Here is a 19,277-nt window from a genome sequence, read left to right on the forward strand (position 1 = left end):
GTCGCTCCTTATCAGGGAAATACAAATCAAAACCACACTCAGATATCACCTCACGCCAGTCAGAGTGGCTAAAATGAACAAATCAGGAGACTATAGATGCTGGAGAGGATGTGGAGAAACGGGAACCCTCTTGCACTGTTGGTGGGAATGCAAATTGGTGCAGCCACTCTGGAAAGCAGTGTGGAGGTTCCTCAAAAAATTAAAAATAGATCTACCCTATGACCCAGCAATAGCACTGCTAGGAATTTATCCAAGGGATACAGGATTACTGATGAATAAGGGCACTTGTACCCCAATGTTTATAGCAGCACTCTCAACAATAGCCAAATTATGGAAAGAGCCTAAATGTCCATCAACTGATGAATGGATAAAGAAATTGTGGTTTATATACACAATGGAGTACTACATGGCAATGGGAAAGAACGAAATATGGCCCTTTGTAGCAACGTGGATAGAACTGGAGAGTGTGATGCTAAGTGAAATAAGCCATACAGAGAAAGACAGATACCATATGTTTTCACTCTTATGTGGATCCTGAGAAACTTAACAGAAACCCATGGGGGAGGGGAAGGATAAAAAAAAAAGAGATCGGAGTGGGAGGGAGCCAAAGCATAAGAGACTCTTAAAAACTGAGAACAAACTGAGGGTTGATGGGGGGTGGGAGGGAGGGGAGGGTGGGTGATGGGTATTGAGGAGGGCACCTTTTGGGATGAGCACTGGGTGTTGTATGGAAACCAATTTGACAATAAATTTCATATATTGAAAAAAAAATCAGGTCTACTTGGGCAAATAAGACAGCATCATAATAGTAAATATATTATGGGAATGGAATTCTGAAATCACACATCCAAGCATTTATATTCTTTTTCTTTAAATTTTTTTTTAATTGGGGGGGGTAGGAGGAGAGGGAGAGGGAGGGAGGGGAAGGGAGGGGAAGGGGGAGGAAGGGGGAGGAAGGGGGAGGAAGGGGAAGAGAGAGAGAGAGAGAGAAAGAATTCCAAGCAGGTTCCATGCTCAGCACACAAGCCTGATACAGGGCTCAACCCCACAACCCTGGAATCATGACCTGAGCTGAAATCAAGAGTTGGAAGCTCAAAAAACTGAGCCATCCAGGCGCCCACCCGCCCCCACCCAGGCATTTATATTCTAAGGGTTGTGGATTAGTTATTATTTTTTTCTTTTTTTTTTTCTATTGTGGACTAGTTATTATTAACAAAATTTTCCAACCTTGCTCACTACAGGTTTTCAAAATTTCCTACCAAATGAAAAATGCAATGAAGACAGAATACATTCATTCATCCACTCTCTCACTCTCTCTCTCTCAGGTCAAAAGATCTTTCATTTCCACATTCAACTTATAGAATAATATAGCTTGTGTTGGGAAAACCACAGTCATGAGTGGCCTTAGCTTTCTCTCTTTCCAGCTTGAAAAGACATCTGGTTGCCAGCTGTGTAGTTCCTGAAAGTCACTGCTTGCCAAGTAGTTGGCAGAAGGTGGCAATCCTGAAGATTGCTGATCACCTGCAATCCATTTTGACACTGCCTTTGACCAGTGCTTTGGAGAGCTGAATATATTACAGAGATTCCAAAAGGAGTTGGCTAAACTTCAAGGCAAAAAGTTGGCCATTTTAGCTGAACTTAACTTTAACTCAAATAAAGGGGATATGATGTGGGAGAAGAGAAGATAAAAAAGCTACTAAAGCGTACAGGAAATTTACAGGGCTATGTCCTGAAACTCTCCTAGATATTGTCCACCATACTTCTACCCATCTTTACTTTAAATATAAGAAGTATATTTCTCTAGAGCTAGAGGAGGAAAACTACATCTATGTCTAGGCAAATATGTGTCATTCCTATTTTTTACTTTTATGTCAGTATAATATATATATTCAGTATACACACATAATGTATGTCAATATATTATATACATTATATATGAATATATATTTAACATGGAAATTTTAGTTAACTTGTATGTTGTTTTTATGTTTGCTGTACCTAGTATATATGTGTTATACACAGTTGTATATCAGAGGTAAAGGTATAAAACTCAGGAAGACGCCAGAGTTTCGGAAAGGTGCTTGCTTTATATATATATAAAAAAAATCAATACAATTTCCCCACTGATTCATGATGTAAAATTCTATAATCAAGGCTTGTAGATTTGTAATTATGGTATGTCAGCTACATTTAAACAAGAGTGTTAAAAGATTGTTAAAGTTAAACTAACACAATTGCAGTGTGAATTGTCCTAGTCTCATTCTAATCTACTGGTGTCACTTTCATTTAATCAGAGGAAAACTATGGGCCAATGTCAGTGCTATTTCCAATGCCCTAACATTCTTTGTTCACATTGGATTTTAAGCCATTACCAATCCAAAATGGTTATAAAAAGATATATTTAAAAAAGTATTTTTAATCAATTAATTCACTTACCAGTGGGCTAGTTTAGCAAACTTTATCAAAAATAGGTTTTATGTTAAATAGATGAAAACATTTTGTTTCTGCAGAAGAATTTCTTGAATTTACCATAAATCTAGTAAAAACATTTTATTTTATAAACACAAATCTTATTTGGGAACTTACAGTAGACATGTCATTGAGCTGAAATACCATATCAACATTTAAAACATCAAGCCTGTATTTTCTTCTACTTTAGTGAAAGTAGTATTTTCTAAATCACTAACAATTCTAACAATTCTAAATCACTAACATTTTCTAAAGTATTTTCTAAATCACTAACAATTTAAATTAATACAGAAAACTACTCTGGCAAGGAGTCCTATTTATAGGACACAGTTAAGGGCTTTTTAAAAAAATATTTTTAATGTTTATTATTTATTTTTGAGAGAGAGAGGGAGTGAGTGTGAGCAGAGGAGGGGCAGAGAGAGAGGAAGACACAGAATCTGAAGAAGGCTTCAGGCTCTGAGCTGTCAGCACAGAATCCAATGCGGGCCTCAAACCCACGAACCTCAAGATCATGACCTGAGCCTAAGTCAGATGCTTAAACTGACTGAGCTACCCAAGTGCCCCAGTTAAGTTTTAATTTGAGCAAGGTAAAACACTGGATTCACAGTTGTAATAGCAAATAGTTTCCACATAAATCATGGCACACACATAACAGTGCTATGTTAGCTAGTTACACAAGAGGCACTAATCCAAATCATCCTGGTTTGCCTGAGATTTTTCCCACTATTAGCACCAAAGGGTCTACATCTTGGACACCCCTTAGTCCCAGGTAAACTGGGACAACCGATGCTACCAAGACATCAAGAAAAGGGAAGAGGAAGGGGGAACTTTCAGTTCTGCACTGGAGAAAAAGAAAATTGGAGTGGTATCTGGTAACTCCCTGCTAGGGCTGCTAGATTAGCTGTGACCCAATAACAGATACCAGTAGGTCTAGCAATCCACCTGAAACATGAATCTGTACCTTTAAAATGCTCCTGCCAGACTCAAACCTAGCAACTAATACTCATTAACAACGAGTCACATGTGAACAAAGGCTGCTGCTGCTGCTCCAAGAAACTGCATGCATCTCTCACAGCCAGAATTAGCTCTGGAAAAACAATCCTGTTACTTGGAAGGGAATATTTAGGGATTCCTCAAGTCAGAGGTTCAGTACCAAGTTAGGCTCATTGCCGTCTAACTCTTACCTTACAAGCCATTCCTAGTAACTGGACTCTTTCCTTGTTCACAGGGATCTAACCTCTCTTTTAAAATCTCTCTCTGGCAATCAGAACCTTTCCATTTGTTACCATGAGAGATAACAAAGTTTGTTCAGATCTAGGGTACTGTGAGTGTTCTGCTTGTTTACTTAGGGCTAAACTAATGCCCTTGAAACTTGCTTCTAGTTTCCTAATGTGGCTGCCATCTCTACACTGCCGTCACCATTTGGCCAACATGCTGAAATTCACATTTTTCATTTATTGATCTCTCTGTTGCCAAATACCACCATCTACTTATTGCCTATTTCCATAATCTCATAACATTCCACCTCCCTACTCAGATTTCTTCCTAAAACCCACTACAGGGAACTTTTGGATCACCTGAAGTAATCCAGCACATTGATTACAGACACTAAACTAAGGATCCACCCTCCCTAGGCCAGTCCACCGAAACTGAACTCTAGGACTAATACCTAGAATATAATTCTAATGGCTCTCAATTCCTGGAGAGAAAACTGAAGTAATTGGGAGACATGAAAGACTTTAAATGTCTTCTTTCAAATAAAAGTTGTCATTTCTTTCTTTTTTTTTTTTTTTAATGTTTTTTTTTTTTTTTTTTTGAGACAGAGCATGAGCAAGGGAGGGGCAGGGAGAGAGGGAGACACAGATTCGGAAGCAGGCTCCAGGCTCTGAGCTGTCAGCACAGAGCCCGACACGGGGCTCGAACTCGTCAACCTTGAGATCATGACCTGAGCTGCCGGGCACTCAACCCACTGAGCCACCCAGGCACCCCTAAAAGTTGTCATTTCTGAAGAGAAAGGAGTCTATGAGCAATAAGCATCTCACTAGAAAAAAGGTGCTGGAAAAGAAAATGGTTTTTAGACCACTGCTTTAAGAAACCAGTGAACAGGGGCACCGGGGTGGCTCAGTAGGTTAAGCCTCCAACTTTGGCTCAGGTCATGATCTCAGGGTCTGTGACTTTGAGCCCCAGGCTCTCTGCCATCAGCACAAAGCCTGCTTCAGATCCTCAGTCCTCTTCTCTCTACCCCTCCCCAGCCTGCGCACAAGCGCACACTCTCAAAAATAGTTTAAAAAAGAAAGAAAGGAAAGAAAGAAACCAATGAACCAAATCCTACTCACAAAACCAAGAACATATCCAAATCATGAAACTAATCAAGTCTTTGAAACTAAATTTAAAGAGAGAAATGCATACCTCTTAAGACTTTTTTTTTTTTTTTTTAAAGTTTATTTACTTTGACAGCAAGCAGAGCATGCAAGCAGGGAATGGACAGAGAGAGGGAGTGAGAGAGAATGCCAAGCAGGCTCTGCACTGTCAGCATGGAGCCCAATGCAGGGCTTGAACTCACAAATCGTGAGATCACAACCTGAGCTAAAATTAAGAGTTGGACACTTAACCAACCGAGCACCCAGGCACCCCTTACGAAAAATTTAAATATACATAGAGAAGAACATAAAGAAGCTCATGATCATTCAGCCACCAATTATTAATATGTTGCTGTATCTGGATTATCTACTTTTTTCTTTACTGAAGTAAAATGTAGAATTTAAAAAGTAGAACGCTAAGACAAAAGATGCAAAGAGTCACAGAAAAATAATTTTCTGGCAAAAAAATAACAAAAGAGATCAGGAACAACATTTATGGATTTAGATGGTTGTCTACCAAGGTAAAATATGAGTAATGAACAATCAGAAGTTACAGGTTTTTTTTAAAGAACATATCTCCTTTCAGTAGGAAAGGGTAGCTCATTAGAAAATCCATGGGAAAAAAATGCATGATAGACATTTCCGTTAATTCATAAACAATCTGAGTAAATATGTACATTTTAAGTAAAAAGTAAATTATGAAGGAGTTCCACAAAAATGATAAATTTTTTGTACTGAAGTACAAGGAATCGAAATTAAAGTTTGATAATGCTCTACTAGTGAAATAAACTGAAAACCAAACCTTATTTCCAAGCAGTTTCCTTAAGTATTTGGCAATTTTTGAGAGCCTAAAAACTGATTTTATTATCTAAATGGGTGTATTTTCTCTAGAGTATGTATTATAAGCATATAACTACTTGAACTAACTTTACAAACTAGTATGGATCATTAGGATAAGAAATGACAAGGCGATATAGGTAATTAACCGAAAACTACCTCTAGGAATCATTTCTCGTGACTCTTGGCCTAAAGAACTCTCCATTATACCCTGGTAATTCTGCCAAATAGATTTACTAAAACGACCTAACAAATCTGGCAAAAATGAACAACGGAAGGTGAGTGATAGTGCAAATTATTTACACTTTCAATTATACATGTCAGTTCTCCTCCTATTTCACACATTTAAAAAAATACTGTTTTAGAGCATTGTAGCTTTAGTTGTAGATCGGAAACTTTCCCCTGTTCTGTTTCCCTGTTTTGCCATTAAGTAGCACAAATTTAGTTTTTCCATTTTAACTTCACTAAACCTCAGCTTCTCACTTCTCAAACAGGAACACACACAATACTATTAGTTAACATTTACCAGCCACTGGCTACTTGCCACATGCTGTGTTATAACAGCACAGCAGGTGTGGGTACTAACTCCATTTTACAGATGAGGAAACCGAGGCACGGTGCAACGTAATGTATTCAACAATAGGTAATAAATGGCAGAAACCAGATCTGAACCCAAGCTGTCTCACCTGAGAAAAGGCTGTGCATTTAACTACTACTCATACTACCTTCTTACTGCCTTGACAGTAAAGCTTCTAGGAAAATACAGTGCAAAACTGTGCTAAGCCTCAGAGGCAATGCACCTATTTAAGTGAATTTATCCTTCCTTTTGCCTTGCCCTTCCTCTGGTGGCAATAACAAAGGGAGGAGAAGTGGGCAAAGAGCAAGAAGCCAGAAGGCTAGGAGTAGACGTTTGTTTCTGCTGCAAAATAAGCTGCTACTTCAGCGGGCTGTTTATCTTTTCTCTGGGAATGCCTCATCAAAAAGTCTGGTGTCCCTGGGTCTGAACCGTGAAGGTCTAAGAAGCACTGAAGGGTCTAACAGCACTCAGCGCTACGGCCAATTACAGGACTGGCCTGCCCTGCCCAGGCTAGTTACTTAAACAGCATCCACAGGCTCCGGGCGAGCTTCGGGGAAGCCGACGGGGGAGAGTCAGGCCGCAGAAGTTTGAGGACTGTACTGGAAGTTCATGTCCCAGTTCTCAGAGGCTCCGAGTCCCGCCTCTCCTGGTCACAGGGCCCCAACAAGGCCTCATTTTCTGATGAGGGCTGGGCTCTCGGCGTCCCCTCTAAACTTCAGAAGGGGCTTGCGTGTCCACCTGAGGGCAGGCAATGGACTGAATCCGCCTCCCTCCAGTCAACTTGGGCAGGGAGACCCGCGCGGAGACCCAAACCGGCGCCCCCTCCGGCTGCGGGGCGCCGCCCCTCCACCCCCCTCGCGGCCGCTCCCAGGGCTCCCCCACCGCGGGCTCCCGAGGGGCGGGTCCGCGCCGACCCTAGTCGCCCAACGGTTCGGTTCTTGAGGAGAAAGGCAGGGGGAGGGGCGTGTCCCAGCTCGGGGGCTCTGGCACTGACGCGTCCCCGCCGCGTCCTGGCCCCGGCCCCGGCCCCGGCCCCGCCGGCCGCGGAGCCCCAGGTGAGGCCTGGAGCCGGGAGCCCGCCTCAGGCCTGCGCTCCGCCCGGCCTCTCGGGCCGCCATGAGGCGAAGGAGAGGAGGCGCTGACGTGTGCGCCGCTTGCGGCCCCTTACCGCTTCACTACGCCGGTTTTGATCTTGATCTGTCTCACGCGAGGATCGGCCATGATCCCTCGAGCGCCGCGGGAAGGAGGGGTGGAGAGCCGGCGTAACCGTGGAGGAAGACCGCGCGGAGGAGGCGGTAGTATCGGCGTAGTGGACGCGGCCTGGCGCGCATGCGCAGACTCCGGCGCGGCCCTGCCCCCGGGCTACACCGAGGGGCGGGGTCGGGGGGTAGCGGGCCCGGGCAGGTCACTCCTCTTACCTGCTGTCACCCGCCTCCACCCACTTTCCCCCTCTTGGAACCCGCCCTCCCCTGCTCTCGTCTGGCTCGGACAGCCTTCCTTTTAGTGTGTGAACAGTCCTTCTTTTAGTTTGGACACAAGTTACACTTTTCCCGGTGTCCACAGCCTGGGCGTTGTGGGAAACTTCAGTATCTCCCCAGGTAGACATTGCTTTGCGAAACTATACGTTTAATGTATGGAATGACCTAAAAATTATATTAAAGATATTTTCGGTGTCATTATCTTGTGTCAAATGGGGTAATGTATGTTTAATGAAATAAACTACTGTCATGCACGCAGTCGAGAAAATCTTGGCCCTCTACATCAGATCTTTGCAAAACATGTTTGTAGGTATGTACCTCACAGAGGCAATGGCTGTAGAATTTATCAAATAATCATCACTTGTGTATCTTAAATATTCAACTTACAAAAATGTGTGTGGCATACAAAAGCTTGAGCTTCGTGGTCAAACCAAGTGACTTTGGAGGTTCCACCGTATAATAGATGACACGGGGCACATAGGCCACTTAATCTCGCTGCTGAGCCCCATTGCCTTGTATGCAAAATGGTAATAATGCCCACTTTACAGGGTAGATACTCAGATTAAATCTCAGTACTTGACGCATAGTGGATGCTTAACAACTTTTGACTCTTGTTTTATACTTACAAATAACATGTCTGTTGCATAAAATGAAGTGCACCTCCAGTCGGCCTCTTTCTGATGGAGTCTCCCAAGGAATGCAGGGCAAAGCCTCCTTTGTTTTCTTATTTCTTGGTATCATCCTTCAAAAACATCTACCTGATTGTCTTTTCTGTTCCCTACACTTTATTTCCTCATTCTGGCTTTTCTGGCTAGCTCTGGAATACTCTTCCACCTTGCTAGCCCAAGACCCTTAGATTAAATCCAAGATCAAATCCCACTTTCTGGAGAAAGTCTACCATCACTGACCCCTGCCTGCTCAATGCTGCCTGAATGCATTTGAATCACCCAATATTATATTTTATTTTTGGTGTATTTCTTTAACAAAACGATTGTTTGAGGGATGCCTGGGTGGCTCAATCAGCTGAGCGTCTGCCTCTTCATTTTGTCTCAGATCATGATGCCAGGGTCGTGGGATTGAGCCCTACATCAGGCTCTGTGCTGAGCATGGAGCCTGCTTAAGATTCTCTCTCTCTCTCCTCCTCCTCCTCCTCCTCCTCCTCTGCCCATCTCCCCTATTTGCACACACTCTTTCTCTGTCGCTGTCTCAAAAACAAACAAACAAACAAACAAACAAAAACCCTATTGTTTGAGTACTTCATGAAGGTGTGCTTACTCTCCTAGTTGGATTAAAAGTATTTAAAAAAATTTTTTAATGTTTATTTTAGAGAGAGAGAGAGCGTACGTGAGTGGGGGAGGGGCAGAGAGCGAGGGAGACACAGAATCAGAAGCAGGCTCCAGACTCTGAGCTGTCAGCACAGAGCCTGACTCAGGGCTGGAACCCACGAACCGTGAGATCGTGACCTGAGTGGAAGTTGGATGCTTAACTGACTCAGCCACCCAGGCACCCTTAAAGTATCTTTAGACGCAAATAAATAAATAAATCCTTCAGTAAATCCTCCTCCTCTACCTCGACCTGGGTTCTATACACAGTGGATGCTAAATGCAATAAATACTATCATCTGACTGGCTGGCACACTGAAATACAATTTCAAGTGACACAGCAAAACTATGAAATACTGGGGGGAGGGGTGGGGAAAGAGGTTCAAAAAAAACCAAAAAACCAACAGAATCACCAAAGCAAAATACTACAATTAGAAATCCAGTAGATCATTAGTATAAAGGTACTGGGAGGTCCTTTAAGGCAAAGAAACAGCAGCAGCTGAACCCACAAACCAAAAGATTATGCACCTAGGGCTCTTGCTACTGTCAAGGATCTTCATTCAGGCAATAAAAGCCAATGTAAGTCTTCATAATCTCTCTTTTGCCTTGGTTTTGTGCTGATTTGCAGGAGTTCCCCTCAGCCTAGGTTTTCTGGTGTAAACACCTCCTATCTTTTCCAACCCCCAACTCTATCTCTACCCTTTTGTCCTTTTTTTTCTTTGTTTTAATGATTTTGTATCTGTGACTTTACTGTAAACCAGTAATTAATATAACGCAAAGACCTCTGCTGCTGCTGCTGTGTGTATCCAGGCTTTCAAGGACAGTGTGTGTTTATCTGTGTCTGTCTGTACTATATCGTACACTTGAAGCTATGGATTAAGATCATGGAGTTTGGTCCCACCCTTAAGGATTGGGAATCAGGTGAAAGTGTTCCCAGTGTCAGGAGTTGACAGTCGTGGTAAAGAGCATGAACTGGGCCAGACTGTCTAAGGTCACATCCTAGCTCTATTTCTTACTCATTTTGCAAAATTGGACAAGTTACTAATCTCTCTACGTCCCAGTTTTTTCCTCTGTAAAATGTGGGTGATAATAATACCCACCTCATCAGGTTGTTATAAAACTTAAATAAATTAATATTTGTGAATTGCTGAGGAGAGTGCTGGTAATTATTAAGCGCCATACAAAGCGTTCATTAAATAGATCAGTCATCTGGGAAAGAGGTCCTAAATAGGAAACGAAGAACACAGTAGGATGCATATTCATTTGACTATAGAAATGTCAATTCATGAGATCACACATAATTCATGTTTGACTGTCAACTCCCTATAAATAGGACCCATGTTCCACTTATTCATCACTATATCCCAACAGATAGCAATGCCCGCCACATAGTTGGTACTCAATAAATATTTCTTGAATGAATAAATGCTGCTTTAAAACTTTTTTCCCATTTAACAGTATGTCAGGGAACTTGCCCATTCCAGAATGGACTGCTAAAATAATCTGAAACATCCCCTCCCTCACACATACACCATTTTTCTCTGGGCCTTGCTCCTTTGGGTCTGGACTTTGAGGAAGTAGACTGACAGGTCACTTCTTGTTAGTGTAACAGAGTACTAACCACAGGAGCCCTGCAGGACCAAGGCAGAGACAAGCCCTAGGGCATTTGAAATACAAATTATGTAACCTGTATTTCTCACTGTTTGGCACCCTTTTGTTTTATTATCCCTAAACTTTGAGTCTTTTTTAAATTTTCCAGCCTGGGACTTAGATGAACTATGGGAATGAATCTGTAGCACGACTCTGTAAGGGATACATGTATGAACATTTGAGATTGAGGGCTGAAAAGATCCCCAGGACTTGGGGGAATCTTTCAGAACAAGGGGAAAGTGTAGTTTTCTCCTCCCTGAGTGGCAATTCTTCCATTGCTACTCTTGAAGAATTGCAGTAATATTTTTACTAAAGAACACTGCTAAGGGGCACCTGCGTGGCTCAGTCAGTTGAGTGTCTGGCTCTTGATTTTGGCTCAGGTCATGATCTCACCGTTTAGGAGATGGAGCCCTATATCAGGCTCTGCGCTGGCAGCATGGAGCCTGCTTGGGATTCTCTCTTTTCTCTCTCTGCCTCTCCCCCCACTCTCTCTCTCTGTGTCAGATTAAATAAATAAACATTAAAAAAAAAAAAGAACACTGCAGATTCCCTTATAAATAACAAGTTGTTTTCCCCAGAGCTTACAGAGCTATAAGCTCAGTCTCACCATCACTTCATGCTATTCTTTCCCAATTGACTCCAAGCTCCTCAAGATTTGTTACCACATTATATTCATCTTAGTGCCCCCAGCATCAAACTTAATGGCTAGGTGTTTGGAGAGGCATAGTAAATCTTTTCTGAGTTAAAGAAAAATCAAATATGGAATTGAGATCGATTTCTAATTTTGACAAAAACAAAGACTGGTCATGTCTTTACCTTCCTGGAACTCTGAGACAACCTGCATGCAGTGAGACTGATATAGTGCTGAACGCAATTGCTCTGATGCTGTACTTCTGTTGAATAAAACCAGGTGGCCAACTGGAGAAGCCATCCCTGGGGAGATAAATAAAGAAACACTGTTGATAAAAATATATTTTTTGTGAAATGTCTCTGATAATTACCTCTGGGTGCATGAAAGACTTGAAATGTTTCCTTCATCATTAGGAATTGCACCTCTTCTGAAGAGACCTAGATCTGCTTTCTTCTCTGTTACTTGTACAGTTTTTCAAATTTTCGTGGCCCTCCCTCTAACTGGAGCCACTGCAGTGGCACCCAGTGACCCTCAGACTTTGACCAGCATTGAATGACTACAACCTGGAAGTGCCTTGCTTCAGGCCTAGGCCATGAGCCCCACAGAGACAGCAGACAGGCCTGGGAAACTTCTCAGTTCACATGTGTACAGAAGCCAATATTTCAGTGGTACAGGAGCCTGTGGATCAAATGCTCCCATCTTCAGTTCTCCAGGCAGTAGACACATTTCATAAAACGCTTCAGATGGTCCCATGGAATCAAATACCAGTCACCTGTAGCACTTGATGAACTCAATAATCCATGCTTGCTTTTTCTTTTTTTCTTTTGGCAAGAGAGACAGAGAGGGTGTAAGTGAGCAAGAGGCAGAGACAGAGAGAGAGAGAGAGAGAGAGGGAGTTGAGGTTCACCCAAAGAGGGGCTCCAGCTCACCCCATGTGGGAGTCGAACTCATGAAACATGAGATCATGACCTGAGCCCAAGTCAGATACTTAACAACTGAGCCACCAAGGTGCCCACATTTTTTTTCTTGCCCTGTTTCATTTATCCATTGTTCACTCCTGGCCTTCAGAATCACTTTCCAAATAAATGGGGTAGTAATATGCTGCATTTGGGAATACTATTCTGACAGATTAATCAAGGGAATCAGAACACTGCCAGCTTTGAATGGGGCACAGAGCAAGAGTAGGTTCTGCATCCAGTTTGGGCTGCAGTACAAGCTCCCCTGCTATTTAGGCCATATGACTCAGCAGTTCTAATGATGCTGATGTATCTGGTGGATAAGGATTGTGGTTGGAGTCTCTGGTAAACCCCAAGAGGAGAGCAGCACATAGGCCATGCCTAGAGTGGTAGAGAAGTACTCACCTTTTGAAAGACAACTCCAGAAACACGCTGGGCCCTAGTAGAGACTTAGAATTGATAATGTGACACCAAGAAACTATAGGGCCAAAGCCACCAATTATCAGAGGAGCATTATCAGAGTCACTATGAGTGGGCTTAATGGGTATCCATTGGGGGGCGCCTGAGTGGCTTAGTCAGTTGAGTGTCTGACTCCCGATTTCGGCTCAGGTCCATGATCCCAGGGATATGGGACCAAGCCCACATTGGGCTCCATGCTGACTCTGGAGCCTGCTTAAGATTCTCTCTCTCTGTCTCTCCCTCTGTCCCTCTCCCCTGCTCTCTCTCTCAAAAAAATTAAAAATAATATTAATCCACCGTGCAAAAATGGTACACCAGGGATTGAGCCCGAGCTGGTCATAGAAGTGCTAGGTAAATTTGTAGGACATCCAACTCTGTTAGTTTTGCCAACTCTATGGCCTCCCTGGGGATTCCCTTTGACCAAAGTCTTCTAATGGAGAAGGAAAATTTGGATCTCATCCACAGATGGGTCGGTACAGTAAGTTGATGTTAACTGTATAGGGACAGTTGCTGCACAATAGCCCACTTAGAGGTTGCCCTAGAGGACACCTGAAGAGAGAAGTCTTCCCCCTGCTGCAAAGCTACTAATGGAATACTTGGTCAGTGGCTTTATATAGATAGGAAGTGCCCTGAGGTATGGATTCCTGGGCAGTGATGAATGGCTTGACTGGTTGGTCAGAGGCCTGAAAGAAACAAATTTGGCAGAAAAAGAAAAAGAAATATGGGAAAGACACCAGGAGTACACACAAAGCTTGTGATTTTGTGTCTCGTGTTAATGCCCACCAAAGAGCATTGACCACTGTGGAAATAGTCACTAACCAAACTGACAAAATGACTTGTCCTATGGATGCCAAACAGCTTGTCTATTCAGCCACCACAGTGCAAGTCCTTGAGCAGAGTAGCCTGTGTAGCAGAGATGGAGGCTGTGGTAGGCAGCCTCTCAGATGACCACTAAGGATTCGTGCCTCCGGGCAGTCCTGTCCTTGCGTAATCTGCTCTCCGTGAACATGGATTTATTGATTCAACTCCAACAAATAGAATATGGCAGAAGTGATGGAATGTCACCTCTGACATTAGATTATAAAAAGGGCTGCCACCTTGTGTGCCCTTTCTTGGTTTCTCTTTGGTCATTCACAATGTAGATAGCCAGTTGCCAAGTCGTAAGGCAGCCCTGTGGAGAAGGCCACGGGATGAGTGACTGAGGCTTGCCAACAACCACGTAAGTGAGCTTGGAAGAGGAACTGAGCCTCCAGACGAGACTGCATCTCAGTCTACAGACTGACTGTTATCTCTTAAAACAGCTTAAGGCAGAGGCCCTCAGCTAAACTGTACTAATTCCTGCCCTATAGAAACTGTGAGATAATGTTTGTTGTTGTAAGCCACTAACTTTTGGGGTAATTTGTTACGCAGCAAGAGATAACTAATGCAGAGCCTACGTATGGGCTCCCTTTCATCAAGCCTGACCTAGCTGCTGCCATTACTGAATGTCTAACCTGCCAGCAGTAGAGACCAATACTGAGCTCTTGAAATGCCACTATTCCAGGAGAAGACTATCTGGTTGAGAGCTTGGTTACATAGGATGCCTTTCTCCCAGGAGTGTCCACTGTGGCAACCATGAGAATATACCACTCAGGTCTACCTTTTTTTAAAAGATTTTTTAATGCTTATTTATTTTAGAGAGAGAGAGACAGAGACAGAGAGACAGAGTCCAAGGGAGGGAGGGACAGAGAGAGAGGGAGATACAGAATCCAAAGCAGGGTCCAGGCTATGAGTTGTCAGCACAGAGCCCAACGTGGGGCTTAAACCCACAAACCGCAAGATCATGACCTGAGCCAAAGTCGAACACTTAACTGACTGAGCCACCCAGGCGTCCCTCAGGTTTACCTTTTAAGAGAAACCTCTGTGTGGAGCATAGTTAAATGTCAGCCTTCAGCTTCTATGCCTTTGGATTCATATATTCACACCAAGGACATGCTTCTCTCCCAGAAAATTACTGAGCACAGCAGTGGTATTAGAGCCAAATGATTCCTGTCCAATGTGGGGTTCCTCTAATGGGAACCTTTACTCAGGAACTTCCTATTAACCTGGGAAGACTTCATAAGAACTTCACTGAAGTCTAAATCTCTTTCTAAAAAAAATTTTATTTCTTTTTTTAAATGTTTTTTTATTATTTTTGCAAAAGAGAGAGAGAGAGAGAGAGAGGCAGAGAGACAGGGAGACAGAGGATCCCAAGCAGGCTCTGTGCTGACAGTGCAGGGCTGGAACTCATGAACTGTAAGATCATGACCTGAGCCAAAGTTGGATGCTTAACCAACTGAGCCACCCAGGAACCCCTAAAGCTCTTTCTATCCAATCTTTCCTCTCTCCTTTTCATAGATGTCAGACCAGCCCTGTGTTGCAGTGTAAAGTTTTTCCCAGCTTACTCTGCTCTCTCCCTTCATGTTCTTTACAGGTGTTTCCTTCAATAGATTCTTGCCTGTCTAATCCTATCTTGGCTTCTGCTTCTTGAAGGATCTAAACTGACACAGGCACTGATTTATCCTTACCATAATTGACATCTGTTGTAGACGGGGATTGGCTTATTGACAGGGTATTACATTCAACACTGCCTGAGATCAAAAGAAGTATAACAATGAAACCACAGAATCCCCTGGTCTTACCAAATGCCTCATCACCTAGAAGCAACCAGTTTCACAGAATGATAGAATACCACATGAAAGACTCAGCTAATGTGACAACTTGGGGACAGTACACTGTATTGTTGGGGCACCATTCCCCAGGATATGATACATGCATGGAACAAAGAGCTGACATTGCATACCTCAACGCAAAGAATACATGGAATGGAACCAAGAAACCAAGTGGTGGAAATAGGATAGGCATCTTTTACCATCACATCTAGTAACCTACTTGTGGTATTTGTTCTTATTGCCATGCCACCTTAGGCTCTGTTAGATTCAAGGTCCTAGTTCCATGGAGAATACTTCCACTATAGGAAATAACAAGAATTCCACTGACTTTAAAGCTATGCCTTCTATCGGTTACTACTATGCTATTGCTTTGGGCTCCTTATGTGAGTGGACTACCAGACAGGAAAGAGAGAGAGAGAGAGAGAGAGAGAGAGACAGAGACAGAGAATTTGCTATCTTGGTAGTGGGAATTGATCCTAAATACCACGAGGAGCTAGGGTTATGACTTCACAGTAGATGCAGGGAACAAAGTGTCTAAAACTTAGGGCATTCTCTAGGGGTGTTGTTTTAAGCCACTAAGTTTGCGTTATTTGTTACAGCAGCAATGGGAAACGAATATACTATCGGCTGATGTCACCTGTGGCCCAGTCTTCTTTTCTCTGCCAAACCATGTTTCTACTAACCCAAGAGCATCAGCCAGGACATTAGTCACATCACTTCTGACTGAGCACATGACTTCTTAGGAACTTGTGGAGTCTGGCTGCAGCTCACCAAAGATGGAGCCTACCCAAGATGATTTTACAGAACACACATATGCTGAACATATGCATGTCCTGTAACTCACAAATTGTTCTGCAAGTATCAGGTACAAATGCTTACATAGGTTTCCTAAAAGACATGCACAAGAATGTTCAGGTAGGATTATTTATAATGGCAAGAAACTGGAAACAACATAACACTGTGGCCTGCTTTTTCACTCTTTGAGTGGTATATTCAATGAACAGAAGTTCTCAACTTTACACTTAGATTTTAGCAATCTAGTTATGACATTTCCCCCTTTATAGTGAGTGTTCTTTGTATCCTATTTAAAAAATCTTTGCCTACACACAAGGTCATGAAGATATTATCTTATGTTTTATTATAGACTATTGTTTTAACCTTTCACATTTAGATCCACATTCCACTAGAATTCATATTTGTATATGGTGTGAGGTAGAGGTCAATATCAAATTTTTTACTATATTAATTCATCTCTGTTTAAAGCCCTCCCCATACTATACTTCCTGCTATATTCATAAACTGTTAGTAGTGGGGCACCTGGGTGGCTCGGTTGGTTAAGCCTCTGACTCTTGATTTTGGTTCAGGTCATGATCTCATGGTTTGTGAGATCAAGCTCTGCATCGGGCTCTGTGCTGACAGCACAAGCTTGCTTGGGATTCTCTCCCTCTCTCTGCCCCTCCCCCTGTGCTCTCTCTCTTAAAATAAATACACTTGTAAAGTAAAAAAAATAAAAAAAATAAACAGTTAGTGGCATCTATAATAGACACTATTAACTGGTTTATCCAACATCATTCCCCAAATCCTTCTTCCTTACCTGCTTCCATTGTAGGGCCTATTTTCTCAACCTCCCTTGTGGCTAGAGGTCTCTAGGTGCACAGTTCTGGGCAATTACAGATAAGTGGAAATATGTAGGTGGTTGCTGCAAATGATTTGGATTTCTAGATAAAAGGGATAAAGTCTGTTATCTGCCCCCTTCCCACTTCTTCCAGGAAAGTAGATGGAATAACTGAAATTAAAATATCCATCTTTCAATCATAAGGAAAGGCAAAATTTCAGAGACACCATCCTGACACTACTGAGCTGCTGTTTCAAAACCCAAATCAAAACCAAAACAATCAGCTGTCTACGTCTATTCATGTGATAAATATGAATAAGGATAAAACAAATCCTTAGGTATTCAAGCTACTCTTTATGAGGTTTCTATTACTAGCAGTCCAAAGGATTTTTCTAACTGATACAGAATCGATTGGGACTTCATGTATATGTCTGTTGGGGAAAGGGGAAGATATAACCATTGGATCCCTGCAATATGTCTGTGAAAACAAAAATATCTCCAACTGTGGCTTTCATAACATGTTGTGTTCTCATTGTATGCGTGTACTAAACATGCAACTTAAATGGCTACAGGTCACAGAGTATGGATGTTGGATGGCTACATGTTTTAGACAATAGAAATTCTATACAGGCATCAAGAGAATATAATGCTTTTGTCAGTGACTTAGAGAGGGCCCTATTTACAGCTGAACAGGTATCTGATATAACAATTCATTGTTCTGACACATATTGCAATCATGATGTGCAGTTTTTAATGCATCATGTTACATTAGCTAGGCCATAGTCTAATACCGTGTAACATAAATTTTGCCAAAAGGAACGACATTACATGACACTGACTTTTAAAAGACACACACTATTTTTTCAGATCACATACCTTTTATCCATGAGTGCCCAATTCAAAAATCAAGCTGGCAGACAAAAGTGGAGTGAATGTGTAGCCTTAAAGCAGCATATTTATCTTGAGTAGTTTTGCACATTTCTACCTGTAGTCAATGATTCCATTCCATTTTTATGTTGAAATGCATGAGCAACATTAATGGACCTTTTTTTGTCACCTGAAGTAAGACTTTTATTCAGGGTCAATCAAGAGAGACCTGAAAGGTGTTTTTGGATTTCATGCTATGGATAAAATCTTTTTATGTGTTTATCATGAGCTCTATGACTATTTTATTTGAAACTATCACCAAAATATTTATGATTATTTTATTTTTATCCTATCTATGACTCTTTATTCCTTTCAATAAGATATCTTCCCTAGGTGTGAAATATTTTCAGTTGTCATTATATATTCTTTTTTGATAACAATACGAAATGTAACATGAAAGACATAAGGATTTTTGGACAACAGATTACAGTTTCTAGATTATAAAAAGAATATTCTAAATACTGGTTCACTTTGTGATTCATTCATATAGGTTTTTGAATTTAAATTACTTGCTTCTTTTACAAATTATCTTCCAACTGGGGCGTCTGGGTGGCTCAGTCGGTTAACTGAGTCAGTCGGTCTGACTTTGACTCAGGTCATGATCTTGCAGTTCGTGAGTTTGAGTCAGGCTCTGTGCTGACAGCTCAGAGCCTGCAGCCTGGAGCGTGCTTTGGATTCTGTGTCTCCCTCTCTCTCTGCCCCTCCCCAGCTTGCACTCTCTTTCTCTCAAGAATAAATAAATATTAAAAAATTTTTTTTAAAATTATCTTCCAACAGAGTTTCTTACCTATTACAGTAAATTACTTAAGGTTTAGGGAATTCTTTATGGTTTTAAACCTAACATAAAAAAAATTAAGCTATCATCTGCCAAGGGGAAGAAAGTCTTTTTGAAATAGATTTTTCTCTAATATTTTAAAATAATATAAAGATATTACTCTTAATTGAAGAGAGAAATTTCATTTAAACTTCCACAACTTCCAATTCCAACATTACTACTCTAATATTTAATTACTGTATTGTCATTTAATTATTACCACAATTATTTTCCTTCCCTTATTACCATATTTTTTGAACATGCACGGGTGGGTATGATTGCCATTTAATCATATAATTGAGATTTTTAAGAATTCTTTTCATATAAAATTTACATGCTTCCAAATGATTTGGAAACTTAAGAGCTGAAAGAACTCAACCGATTTTCCTTGTTTTTTTGGCCACATAAGAAATCACAGTAATGGAATTCAATACAGTTGGATTCAGTACAACTGGAGATCTCCATGACGGCAAGTATACGTAATTAATGACT

The 19,277-nt window shown here is 41.7% G+C and overlaps 1 protein-coding gene across 1 annotated transcript in view; it reads right to left on the reverse strand.

The window, feature by feature from the left end:
* TBCA (tubulin folding cofactor A) overlaps nt 1–7,568 on the reverse strand; it is a 77,765-nt gene extending 70,197 nt beyond the window's left edge. The window contains exon 1 of the mRNA XM_049649697.1: nt 7,412–7,568. Within this exon, the coding sequence (XP_049505654.1) occupies nt 7,412–7,464 (53 nt within the window). The 5' untranslated portion in view covers nt 7,465–7,568. The remainder of the gene's footprint in view (nt 1–7,411) is intronic.
* Nucleotides 7,569–19,277: the final 11,709 nt, after the last annotated feature.

Source organism: Panthera uncia (assembly GCF_023721935.1).
Source record: "Panthera uncia isolate 11264 chromosome A1 unlocalized genomic scaffold, Puncia_PCG_1.0 HiC_scaffold_17, whole genome shotgun sequence".
Lineage (NCBI taxonomy): Eukaryota > Metazoa > Chordata > Mammalia > Carnivora > Felidae > Panthera > Panthera uncia.